Here is a 13861-nt window from a genome sequence, read left to right on the forward strand (position 1 = left end):
TTTTCGAACCAGAATGATAGGACTCGCGAGGAGAACGTAATGATGACTCTAAAAGTTTGGCTCAGATGCCGAGTAAAACGGTGGCGTCACAGAAAAAAGAGAAAAATTGGGATAAGATCTTGATTGGGATCCAGGTTGGGTGCAGGTGGAAGGTGACAAGTAGTATAGTTTTGTTGAGAGTCTAACAGTCAAAACTTCCAAGTGCAAAACAAACACACAGCTAGCTGGAGATCCATGACTTGGGATGAGAAATTCGAACTAGACATAAGGATTTGAAAGATAGAGAAGAGATTGGCTAAAAAGAGAATTGATGAGCTAGCTGATAGAGAAAGAAATACAAGAAGGTAGGGGAAGGTGGGGGTAAGAGAGAGATAACCAAAGGACTTGTATGCATGCATATAAGCCTAACCAATGGACACAGACACCAGGGGGGTGAGGACATGCGTGGGGGGTGGGGGCAATGGGGGGATAAGGACACATATGTAATATCTTAATCAATAAAGAAAATTAAAAAAAAATACAAGAAAGAGTCAATGAAAAAAATGACATAGAGAAAAGCCAAGGGGACAGGTTCAGTGACTCACTGGGAGGTTGAAGAAGAGAGAAAGGGAGGAAGGGGAGAGAAAGGAAAGGAAGGGAATAAAAGGAGTTAGTTTGTTACATATTCCAATATTGTAGGACCCTTAGAGCACCTGCAGCCAAGAAGAATGTGTTTTAAGATCAGTTCTTCATTTCCATCCCATTATATATTAAACTTCAGTGAATGACATTTATACAATAAAATTTTTGATTATATCTACTTATCTGATCAAGAAGTTAGGAAAATAACTTAAGGACACATTCATTTTCTGGAATAAGACAAAATTTTCAAAGGTCTGAGATCAATCTGAGGCCTTCAGATATCTTTGTGATGTTGCAAAGCTAGTTAGAATGAACAAAATCTTTTGCAGGTCTTGGAAGCCATGCTTGCTCTTACTAGTACAAGCTTTCCTGTGTTGGAGAGATGAAATCTAGCACCAAATTAGAACAGGGAAAGTGACTTCAAACTGGCTGTGGTTTAAGACAGTGATGCAGACACTTTACCTTCATGATGGGGACTCTTTCCTGTCCTGGTCTGAACTCTGCTCGGTTACACAGTGCAATTATCTTTGATAATGAGGCCCAGGTTCCAGAGCTTTGATCAAAGGTTTGCTCTGGAAAACAGAAAGCACAGGGGATGCTGTGGGTGCTGGGCTCCCTCTCCACAAACCATACTGTTCACAAAATTTTGAGACTGCACACCAACTCTGCCACACTGGCTGTGCCCCTCTTCTCAAGTCCACAGCTTTGGGCCAAACTGAATGCTCCAGAAGACTTACTCAACTGGTCTTCACTGGTGTCAGCCATAAAGATCTGATTGTCAAACCACAGATGGGCCACGGTCATCCTGTTCTGGGTCAGAGTCCCCGTCTTGTCTGAGCAAATGATGGAGGTGGAACCTAGTGTCTCCACTGCCTCCAGGTTCTTCACCAGGCAGTTCTTCTTAGCCATCCGTTTTGCTGTCAGTGACAGAGTCACCTGACAGAAGAGAGAAGAGAAAAATTCATTTGAATGCAGGTACAATAACATAAAAGTAGCTAAGGCTGGACTAGTTTCAGGCAGTACCTGATAAATCCTATATGTCACGATCCTTTTTTAAAATTAAATATGGGATATTTCTTTTGTCCTTTTACACCTTAAAGAAATCCTGAGGAATTCACAGGTGACAAAACCAAGCAAGGTTGTTATGGCCCATACTCATGTGTAATTACAGAGGGTGCTTTGGTCACCCAGCTCCTGTCGGACAAAACAGTGAACGCATAAGGTTTGTGCCAAAGAGCTTGTCCCAAAGGCTTGCTTGTTGCTTTGATGAGTCAAGAAGTGTTTGTATTTCATTTTAAGAGGTCCAGATTTTAAAGGTTCTTAGCTCTCTCTTTTAAGCCCCGAGATCTCAAAGGGTTCTTTGGGCTCAATTTCTTCAAATTACTACCTGCTGGAGTCAGAAGGGACATGGAGTTCAGAAACTTCTGTCTATCTTTGCTGAGGACAACAGCAGGCCAATGATCTGAGGCCACCTTTACATGTTAACTGGAACCACGAGACACCCCCACCCCCACCCCACAGGGCCTCCATAACAGAGACTTGAGGGGGGGGGGGTTGTTTAAGGATTAATTGGATGGGTCCTACCAAGGGAGACCCAAAGCTGAATTTGGGGGAAGGTCCAGGAAAGGGCTGTATTTCTCTGCAGAAAAAAGAGAAGGAGTTTGTGTGTCTGTGTGTGTCTAAGGGAAGAGAATTTAGGTAAACAAAGTGCCTAAGTTCCTCAGCTGTAGAAACTGCCAAGGAAATTGTGGAAATGTGAGAAAGACATCTGGCTGCTCAAAAATCTGTGAATGATGGTTCAAGCCTTATCTAGATCTTAAGGAGCAAAGTTACATATGTGATTCGCAGATAGATCTCCTAAATGAAAATGCAAAGTTTTCAAGGACAGTGCATTCAAATATGAACAACCTCATAATTCCTCTGTCCCTCTAAGAATCATTCCATTCAGAATGTCTCCTGTTGTCTCTGACCGGGAGGGAGTATTGCTCTGAGCTGGAGGAGTTGGAGCTCCCCCAGCATAACAGGGTGGCATGTATTAACAGGGTCAGGGGACAGGCCACCTAGCAGCATGGACTCACAGTGACAGTGGCCAGGAGCCCTCAGGTACATTGGCCACAATGATGCCAATGAGAAAGATGATGGAGTCCAGGACACGGTACTTCATGGACACCGCAATGATGAAGAAAAGGACGCCGATGGAGACGGCCACTCCTGCCACAATGTGAACGAAGGGTTGGATCTCGATGGCGATGGGTGTCTTCTCATTCCCAACTCCGGAAGCCAGTGAGGCGATCTGACCAATGATGGTGCGGTCACCCGTGTTGATGACCATGCCAGTTGCTGTGCCTACAGGTGAAGTGGATATTTTATTTCATGAGTCCTCAGCTGGGGGAGGACCACAGACTCCTCATCTGGTGGCTTACGTGATCAATGAACACATGACATTACAAAGGCCAACATCAGTTCTCTAGGCCCTGCGATTCTAGGTTTTCTCTTGGACAAGCTTTGTACAAGAGATGAAAAGAGATACAAACATAGAGCCCAAAGGGACCCAGTGGTGTGGGCGGTCCTGAGAGTTGGCAAGACTTACCTTCCAGACAGGTTGTCGAATAGAAGCCAATGTTTTTTGTCTCCAGGGGGTCATCATGGGTGAACTCACAGGAGCGGGACTGGGGCTCAGACTCCCCAGTGAGAGATGAGTTGTCAACCTAGAAGAAATTGTGAAGAAGTTCAAGATGAGCCCTGACCTGTGTTTCTCAGTGGTTAGAGCATCAGCCCATGCACCAAAGGATCATGGGCTCGATTCCAGTCAAGGGCACTTACCTGGTTGGGGCATGTGTGGGAGGCAACCAATCGATGTGTCTCTCTCACATTGATCTTTCTCTCTTTCTCTCCCTCCCTTACTCTTTCTGAGAATCAATGGAAAAAATATCCTCAGGTGAGGTTTAACACACACACAAAAAGAAAACAACAAAATATTCAAGATGAGGCACTGTGTCCCCTGCTCCAGTTACGCCAAGAACTGGAAGGGCCACAGAATGCCAGCCAGTTAGCAGCCTGATCCTTGGGCACCTGTGACACTTTACCTTGCATCCCTGGGTAAACAGCAGCCTGATGTCTGCAGGGATCTGGTCTCCTCCTTTAATCTCCACTATGTCTCCCACCACCAGCTGCTCTGCAGGAATTATCTTCTTTTCTGAATCTCGAATGACAAGCGCTTGCTACAAAAGAAAATGTGGTAGATGCCTTAGATCAGGGAATGATGCTGATGCTTCTCCATCCACCACTTACCAAAACTCAGACATCAAAACTCAAAATGGCAAAAGATGAAACAAAAGACTTTGTCTTGGGCCTGAAGACCCTAAGAACTATTTTTTTTCCTGAGGAGGAGCTCCTAGAGATATTCTTGGACACAGAAAATGTATTGTGGGCAGATATAGCAAAGGGACAGCCCTGGGTCTGACTGAAAGGAATGAGTACTCCTGGCTTCGATGTCAGGGAAGAATCCTAAAGGTTGAATCAAAGGGCTTAATAATCTTGCTCAGCTCAGGAAACCTTTAATGCTGGAGGAAGTGGATCTCCTCCACCATTAGCACAAAAGATCCCCAGAGTCCCCTCTAGCTGGCAGCTCTGGGGCCCAAGGACAATGTGGTTTTCCTACTGTGCTGACAGTGGTGCACAGTCTCCCCAAAGGACACCTACCAGGGGCCCTTGTAGGGACAGAGGAGCGTGGATGCCCCACATTGAGTGCATTCTGGGGCAACATGCAGTGAAACTCAGCAGTGGCAGCCAAGATGGTCACAAATAAAAACTCATGGGTTGATGTCCTTGGCTACCAGACCACCTGAATGACTTTTGTCTCAACAGTTCGCCAACACTTCCAAGCAATAATAGAAGATACTGCGCAATGACTAATGTTTCCATCCTACTATACTCTTGACTAAGCATTTTCCTGTCTCTTACCTAACTGATTATCTCAGTGAGAAAGTGGGGGTTCATAGAGATTAGGTCACTTGCCCAAGACTTCTCAGACAGAAAAGGATGAGCCTGAGCCTGACCACGGACCCTGTGCCTCCAAGGCCTCATTCTCCTCACCTGAAGTCATGTGGAAATGGAAGAGGGACAGCTGCTACTCACCTGTGGAATCATCTTACTGAAGCTGGCCATGATGTTGGTGCTCTTGGCTTCTTGGTAGTAAGCAAAGATTCCTGTTAATATGACAACCAGGGCGAGCACGGCACCCAAGTACACCTGGGTCAGGAGGAGAGGCATTGGTCAGAAAAACCAGCCACAGAGTGAGCCAGTTTCTAGGGTTAGAGCTCTTCATGGGAAGGCCAGAGAGATGGCAGTTGTGTCCTGGTGTAATTTACAGGCCACAAAACACATCCATTTTAAGTCTATAATTCAATGATTTTAAAAACATTTACACAGTTGCTTATTGAAGTTGCAACAATTGCCACAATCCAGTTATAGAGCATTTCTGTACTCCCAATAAGACCTCTTGTGCCCAATGGCAGTCTCCCTGCCCCCGCCCCTAGCCCTAGCGGTCACTGATCTGCTTTGTCTTCAGGATGTGCCTGTTCTGGGCATTTTATACCAATGGAATCATATGGTATGTGGCCCTTTGCATCTGGCTTCTTTCTCTCAGCCTCACATTGGCCAGTGTGGTTTTGTTGCTTAGTTGTTAGCACACACACATGTTCTCTATGTTAAAAGGAATGAATTAACCCAGCCAGTGTGGCTCAGTGGTTGAGCATCGACCTATGAACCACATGCCAGAGTTGCCAGCAGGGAGCATGCAGGAGGCAGCCGATCATGTTTTTCTCTCTCATCATTGATGTTTCTATCTCTCTCTCCCTCTCCCTTCCTCTCTGAAACCAATAAAATATATTTTTAAAACATTTTTAAGGGAGAGAATTAGCTTTTAGGAGAGAGAATCCACAAATACTTCATATATATATATATATTTCACTTAGGAACTTACAATGTTTCTCTCTCTTTTTAAAATTATGCTCATACTGCATCTGAAACATCAGGTAGTCAGATGTAATTTCTGTTTAACAGCTGGGAAAATGATTGATTTTGCCAACCCCATGCAGTGATTGGTCAGCGGAGACTCCTGATTCCACCCAGGGCTCTGCCCCTGAAAGGCCTCACTTTATTAATCTGTTCTCCCCTGTTACTAATTCAGTAAAACCAGGCAGGAGACCCCAGTGCCTTACATTGTCTAGGGATGATGATTTATCATTAGAGTACTGAATTCCATATGCAATCCAGCACAGAATGGCTCCCGCCCACAGAAGGATGGAGAAGCCTCCCACCATCTGCTTCAGGAACTTGATAATCTCCGGAGTTTCCTTGGGAGGGGAGAGGGCGTTGGGCCCATCTCGAGCCAGGAGCTCAGCAGCTTGGGTGCTGGAGAGACCCTGAGAAAGTTGAACAAAAATAAATAGAATTATGAAGTTCAAATTGGCAGTTGCAAAATAGTCACAGGGAGGTATAGTATAACATAGAGACTATAGTTAATAATTTTGTAATAACTATGTATTGTGCCAGGTGGGTACTAGACTTATTGGGGGAAATCACGTTGTAAGTTATTTAAATGTCTAGTCACTATGCTGTACACCTGAAACTATTATAATATTGAATATCAACTGTATTTGAAAAAAATTAAAATGAAAACAATAAAAACAAACAAAGAAACAAAAAACCCCAAACAGAATTAGACATTTCTCCTGCCTTGGGTTGGATATTATACTTCAGCAGGTTGTGGAGAGGGGTTACCATGCTCAGAGAAGGCCTGGGAAAAGTGGGTGACACCTCACCTCCACCCCCACCTTGTCTTCTCTCAGAATTGCCTTTTGAAAAAAAATCTTACCAAGTTGTTTTCTTGTTTTAAAAGAAATGCTTAATGTCAGCCAGGCAGTATTTTCCATATATTTACCCATTTTATTTTTCAAAATAACCCTCTGAAGAAGGGACTATTATTATCCTCATCTTATAGATGTGGAATTTGAGGCAAATGATGGTTAAGTCATCAGGATTCGACCAGCATCTGGACCCAGAGCAGCTATATTCTGTCTGCTAAGGAGGTTCTGTTTCTTAGAGATTTACCCAGAGATAGCAGCAATCTGATTTGAAATATAGAAGCTAGTCATCAAGGTTAAGGGCAATGCAGTAACATCCAGAAAATACTCTCTCTTCTGGAACTGCGATATAGTACATGGCTAATTTTTCATGCTTAAGTCTGGTGCTTTTCTGCTTTTCTAGATATTGGCCCTGAGTACTAAGTTCTTGTTCATCTTTAGAGTTACAAGTCCTACCAGCCTGAGGCCCACATGGCCAGTCACTTCTAGCCAGAAGCCCTCCACCCACAGGTGCACAGAGACTTGAAATCCTGAACTATCATCTGTAGGGTTCCCCCCCAAACTACCTTTTATAGAGAAAGTCTTTTACATACCTTCTCTCCGTAATTATGTTGTAAGCCAGTTAAAGGTAAGGACCCTATCCGTGTTCATTTGTGTGTCCTTTATAGGATCTACTGCTTTTTCTGCAGCAGAGGCTCAAACAGTTGTTAAATACCTGGATTTGTAATCAGCAACTGGATACCATCACCCCCCATTTGCAATGCCTTTTCCAGAACCTCAGACTCACTATCACCCCTTCCTCCCACTGCCTTCTCTAATCTCTCACCCCCACCCCTGGGGTCCAGCCCACAACCTGACCCCCTGCTCACATCTCCTTTTCCTGCTGGATTAAGGATTTGTTTTAAAAAACCTCAGTGTCTCTTCTGCACCCTTCCCCCTCCCATCTTACTGCTGCTGCATAGTTCACATGCTCTTCTCATAGTCCTGCATTCTTCTAGACCCTCCCATCTCCCACTTAAAAATGAAATGTGTGAAAAAAGAAAAAAATCTATATCTATAAAAGCCTAAGCGACCAGCTGACCAGCCGGCCAGCTGGTAGCTATGATGTGCAATGACCACCAGGGGGCAGACACTCAATGCAGGAGCTGCTGAGCAACAGCAACTTTGCAGAGTGCCCTCTCGCACTCCAGGACCCCTCAGGGGGATGTCGGACTGCAGGTTTTGGCCCAATCCCCGCAGGCCAGGCCGAGGGACCCCCACCTGCCAGAGGGACCCCGCTCACTCTGCTGATGCCCTTTGAGCCCCGGCACCGCCCCAAGTGCAGCTGGCCAGGGAGGGACTGTGGGAGGTTGGCTACAGGGCGTGTCTGGCCCATCTCACACAGTCCCGCCCTGCCGGCCACTTTCTAATTAATTTCCTTTCAATGTGCACAAATCTGTGCACTGGGCCTCTAGTATATATATATTTGTCTTCTCCCAGAATTGCCTTTTGAAAACCAATCTTACCAAGTTGTTTCCTTGTTTAGAAATTATACTCTTTATGAACTAATATTGTCTTTATTCCTTAGTTTAATATGAAACTGCTGGACAGTTTCACTAAAATTATCTCTTTCCCACCTGAGTTTCTACCTTACCTCCCTGCCATCAATTCCAGGCACCCTGTCCTTCCTGCTCCCTGGGTACTCTGGCAACTTAAATCCAAGCCATCATCCTACGTCCTAATTCAAACACTTCCACTGGTCAGAATTAAAAACATCTCTCAGCCTGTGGTATAGATCTCTTGGTTGCCCTCTAAGTGGAACAGAGTGGATGCTATGATACTTTTCTACACGTCTGGCTTCCTCTCTGAGCTGCTAACTCCTTATGATAGGGGTGTCTGTTCCTCTCTGCTCCTCTCACTGCTGACCCAGTGCATCACACACAGTGGGTATTTTTGTTGACTTAAACAGATGCAGCCAAATATCCTGATGTCAAGCCACCAAAGCTTTTGAAATATGAGTTGAATGTGAATTCATAGAAGGAAGCAGTGCCTCTGTGATGGGAGAGTTGGGAGCCACCAGGGACCACTCAGTCCTTCTCAGAAGAGGAGGAGGACAAACAGGGTCTAAGGCTGTCACCCCAGACCTTGGCTTCTTAACACTGGGTCTCCCCATTCTTTGATAAGGCCATCATACTTCCTGTACACCAGGATTAAAAATAACTGACCATGACAATGAGCAAGCATCTGAACCTTTGGGGGGAGACCGTAGCTTTCTGTAGTCACAGTCAAAAGAACTATAGAGTCAGCATACAGCTCAGCCAAGGAGCTTGACCAGGGCCTTGGTTCAGAACGCTAGCTCCTGATGTCAGCCCCCTTCTGTCCACTCACCAGGGCATCTCAACATTAGTGCCATAAGTCACTCATCCTAATGGTGCCCTCAACTTTCCACACACCCTTTTTCTTTACAGTGACAGGGCTGCTTCTCCTGATTTGAGTTCCCTCATGACTTACCGTAACAATATTTGTATGATATTTAGTTTCCAATTCCTTATTGCTGAGCTTGTGGTCATCCTGAAGTCCATGAAAAGAAGAACAGAGTGAATTAGGTAATTCCAAAAAACTCAAGCTGGAAACTCTGACAAGCCCCATGGGAGCTGGGAGAGGGGCCAGAAAGTGTGGGAGTAAGAGACAGAGCCCTGGGTACCAGGTGGCCATTGCAGAGAGGGACGGGAGGGTCCTGCTGCAGGAGAGGCTTGACTCGATTCAGGAGACTTTCTGGCCACCCCGGGAAGAGTTCAGACTTAACTTGCTATTTACCACATTGTTTTTTATGAACAAAGCAATGCATTGCACCTCAGTCTAAGTTCCAGCACATGCAAGTCTGAACCTACCTGGTGTCCAGGTGCTAACTCAGACATGAATGTGGGACCAATGGAAGGTGACCAGCAACACCAAGCAGCCCCATTTCACATGCCCTGACAACTTGGGACCCATGCAGCCCTTGCTGGGAGGTAGTCTTTGGGAGGGGGAAGCATGACTGTCCTTATTCAGGTACTTGAGACTCAGGTAGGTCACTGATTACAGAAACCCCGCACTTTAAAAACCTGTCATGTAATGCCATTATGGTCCAGACTCACTAATTTTGGCCCAGGATCATTAGACTCAAGCAGCATTTCTCAACCTGGGCATCATTGACATTGAGGGCCAATAACTCTGTTTTAAAGACTTCTACCCACCAGCAGCTTCCCTCAGACACAGGACAGAGTCTTTACACCCTGACTGTCCAGAACAAAGATTTATACTTGTGATTGGGACTAGAGCCACCTCTTCTCTTAAGTACATGCAAAAAGCGTCATGTTAAAAGATTAAGACTTTACAATTTTTTTTCATTTCCTCATCCAGAATTTGCTTTGCTCATTCTTTCATGTCAATTGAAGATGACATTGCCAAGGGTTAAAAGGGTTAAGATACAGTTCTATGCACTGTGTGCACTGTGTACTCTGGGCAGGTACAAGGAACAGGGAATGGATGAGTAGAGCCACTGTGTGCATAGATGGACCTGGTTTTTAACAGGCTGCACTGGGAGGCAGAGCACCTGTCCTCCTCCTCCCTTTAGCCTTGGTTCTGGGGATGAGAATGCAGAAAGGCTGGGGGCTAGGGCCCCTCTGCTGGCCAGAACTGGAATAGCACAGGGCAGCACCCTGGTCTGGGTTTGGGTTTATTCAAAAGCCAAGAGTGCTTTGGCTCTCATCAAGGTTCTGATTTGCTGGACAGGTCAGGGTGCAAGAGCATCCAGGCACATTGCCCAAATTACAGGATTCTTGGGAAGCAGAAGAACACTGGCTAATCCCATGGAAATTATTTTTCAGTATTACACATCTTCACAAACTGCTCAAGAAGAGAGATTCTCATCCTAATAAACAGGCAAATGACAGAATGGATATATTTTCATGTTATACATAGCAATTTCAAGGAAGACTAGATAAGTTTTCAATCCTGAATTCTAGAGAAACATAGGCAAATAGAATGACTGTCTATTATCTGGTGCTGTTCTCAGTCTTCCTCCTGCTGTATTTCATTGAACTCTCTTAACAAGCTTATGGGGTAGGCACCATTTTTCATTTTCATTTTTTTTCAAAATAGGAAACTGAGTTTCAGTCAGAGTGGGATTTGAGTTTAGGTCAGTACAATTTCAGGGCTGTGTTCTTAAATGTCTATCAGGATATATACAGACAAATGCCTAGTATGCTGCTCAAAGTTTCACAAACTCTCCAGGAGAAACAGAAAGCCCTGATGTATAGTATCTGATCATTTCTCATCACAGCCAAATTTCAAGCTTCTAATGCAATGTCGATATGTTGGTCAGCTTGTCAAATTCCTAAATATTTAACCACTGGCTCTCTAGCCCCCAGGAACTTATAGCACTACTGTCTGTTCAATCATAGAACTTTAGAGTCTGCAATGAACTTGAGTGTAGAAGCTTCTCCTTTGATGGTCCTGAGACGAATGTCATATTTCAGATCTGAGGCTGTCCTTTTCCACGGTGGCCAAAGTCCTTCTTCAATTGTAATAATATTGAGCTTCAATAAAGCACTTTAATTATAAAATACTCTTATTCTTTTCTCTCTTTCCCCCATCACAGACCCATGCAAATTCAGTGAAGCCGGTTACACGTAGAACTTCAATGGGGTGTAAAGTCATCTGACTCCAAGCCCAACAGTCTTATCACCTTCTCATGGAGCATATATGCCCCCAAACCTAGTAAATATCAAATGGTTTCACTTTATCAGCTAGAAACTGGCAAATGGTAACTTATATTTCACTGAAAGGAGAGCAGTGTGGGCCAAGCCTGTGGGGACAGGAATCCCAGAGGCTTCCCTGTCCCACCTGGGAATGCCGACAATCAGAATGCAGGTACTCTGCAGAGGCTTGGCCCCTGGGCAGATATTATCCTACCTTTCTCTTTCTACTAAAAAAATTAAATAAATAAATAAATAAATCTTACGAGGAAATTCAAACCCTTCAGAATGCTTTTTCTTTTGGAAAAGGAAGGGTACAGAGACAAGGTCCCGATACGCTTCCTAGGGGGAAGGGCAGCACTCAGGGGCCCCTTTGCCTTCAGGGCCCAATCCACTGACCAGATCAATTTCTTTTGTCAGATGCTCTTTGCGCTGATTCTTTCCGAGTTCCAAGCAGTTATCCTGCAGGCCCCTGTACTTATCCTTGCCATCCCCCTTGTCTGTTTGCTTCATGTCTTTGGCTCCATTGAGCTCCACAGAGTAAATGCGGGGTGTTTTCTGAAGGAGAAGCAGAGGTGCAGTATTAGCCCCAAGTGGATTTTCTGACTTCCCCTGGGGGTCGGGGACCACCATCCCCACTGTCATCTCCTCCCCTGGGGAGAGGAAGGAGCAGGATTGTAGGGAGGTTCCCCCACCTTCAAACAGCAGCTCCCTGGCCCTCTCTTCTCTCTCCTCCTGTGTGGAGGGCAGGCTGGGGTAACCCCTCCTGGGTGGAGGGGAAGGTGGGATGTGATTTCCCACCCAGAAAGAACACCTCTCTAAGGAGCCATGGGGTCTTCTGGGACCTTGTTCCCCATTTCTTGGGTAGAGGGTGCTCATCGTCCCACCATTTATTGGGTGGAGGGCGCCCACTGCTCCCTGTTTCTTGTGTTGGCGGGACATGCTGGGGTACTGCCCAATGAGCTCCTGAACCTCAGCCCCAGGCAGGGCGCGCCTTACGCACTGCGCTACGGTGCATTGTATAAGCCCAGCCAAGTGCTACCCTTGGGATAGGGGCTGCCCTCGAACGCCGGCCCCTCCCGGAGTCCGCTGGGGGCTCCAGCTTCGACTGAGGGCTTGGGGCAGGGCGGGGAGAGGAGCGGCGCGGAGGCCAAAGAGCGAGAGGTGCTGGTGGCCTCCATATCCCCGCACCTCTCGACCGACCGGCCCGGGGTCGGGTTGCACGCACCTGGCCCATGACGCGGTGGAATCCCGGTCGCGGCTGGCGCGGGTGGGAGGGCGGAGAGGGTCTGGTCCGGCGGCGGCGGTGGCGGCAGAGGTGCAGCCGCTGGCTGGGGAGGTGGCGGCGCCTTAAATGCCGCTCGCCCCGCCCTTTCTGGTTTCGGGAACCCACGTCTGCCGCCGCCTGAAAGTGCGACTGCGACTTGCTTACCAGTGAAGGAACTGATACAGTTACACCATCAGCACAGCTGGCGACAACTGTGCTCTAAGGGGCCTTTAGAAACGGAAGGCTGCTCTCGGGTCTTACGCACAGGTGCGTCTCCGAGGGGATTTGGGGACAACCAAGAGCCTCTGGGGAGCAGCTGAATTACTTTGCAGGATCCAGATAGGAATTTGGAGTTGGAAACCATTTGGGTGAGAGGGAGAGAGTGGAGAGGAGACGTGAGGGAGCGCCAGCCTGAGGGGCTGTCGGTTCTGAGGACTCGGACTAGGTTGCTGGGGCCAGAACTGAAGGTGTAAGCTGCGCATCCCCACCCGCTCCTGCGGGGACCGAGCGCTTCCGCTCCCAGAAACCACACACACTTCCACCTCCCTTCTTCCTTCCCTCCCTTCCTTTCTTCTTTTCTTTCCAGAATTTAAAGCCTATCTCCCCAGCCAGCGGCTGCACCTGCTGCCCAGGTTTGTGCAGGGCCGCTGTTCCAGTGTCCGCCTGCGTTTGGGACAGGTGTGGAGCAGACAAGCAGGATGCTGGCGGAGATGCACCAGACCCCGTGTCCAGCCCAAGCTTAAGAGCAAATCCCCAGTCATGCTGATTTGATTGGGGAGAGGTGGGCTCATGCAGTGGTGATGGCATAGGTTAAACATTAGAAAATTGTAACCACTTCCCTTGGAGAAGATTTATTCTTGTTGATGTGAAGTTCAGAACAGTGTTAGTTATGACCAAACCGGACAAAATAGAACCTTGTCAGATTCTCTAGTACCTCTAAAATCCTGCAGGGTACCAGTCCTAGCCGTCGCTACTGTGGCACATGCGGCAGCCTCCGAGGCCATCAGGTGTCCTGGAATGCAACCTCTACTAAAAAGGACAAATGGAGCCACTCTCCCCACACCCACCCTGACTCCAGAGTTATTGTTTTGCTGTCACCAGTCATTCTGCCCCAGAGTACGGGCATCCCATTATTCCTTGAGGGGATGGCCTCCAGGTGTCTGTGATGCGCAAGTGGAGTAGTCCTCACCTGATAGAACTATGAACTGGATCTCCCCAGAGACACACAGTCTCACCTCTTTTTGGCTCCTGGGGCTATCACCGAGCAGTTCTAGGCAATGGACACTGAGCTCCACCCAATTCTAATTACCTCTCTTGAGCTGCCCATAAAACCTAGGACACCTCCTCAGTCCTCATACTCTAGTAGTGACATCTGCATGAGGTTGGGT

General features: G+C 46.9%; 1 protein-coding gene across 1 annotated transcript in view; it reads right to left on the reverse strand.

Annotated features, from left to right (window-relative positions):
* ATP12A (ATPase H+/K+ transporting non-gastric alpha2 subunit) overlaps nt 1-12575 on the reverse strand; it is a 28287-nt gene extending 15712 nt beyond the window's left edge. Inside the window, 11 exon segments of the mRNA XM_006110100.3 lie at nt 1084-1193; nt 1359-1557; nt 2700-2716; nt 2719-2967; nt 3212-3329; nt 3708-3842; nt 4759-4872; nt 5844-6047; nt 8979-9038; nt 11606-11764; nt 12435-12575. Coding sequence (XP_006110162.1) covers nt 1084-1193; nt 1359-1557; nt 2700-2716; nt 2719-2967; nt 3212-3329; nt 3708-3842; nt 4759-4872; nt 5844-6047; nt 8979-9038; nt 11606-11764; nt 12435-12443 — 1374 coding nt within the window. The 5' untranslated portion in view covers nt 12444-12575.
* Between the last annotated feature and the right edge of the window lie 1286 nt (nt 12576-13861).

This window comes from Myotis lucifugus, unplaced genomic scaffold, assembly GCF_000147115.1.
Source record: "Myotis lucifugus unplaced genomic scaffold, Myoluc2.0 scaffold_19, whole genome shotgun sequence".
NCBI classification, from domain to species: Eukaryota; Metazoa; Chordata; class Mammalia; order Chiroptera; family Vespertilionidae; genus Myotis; species Myotis lucifugus.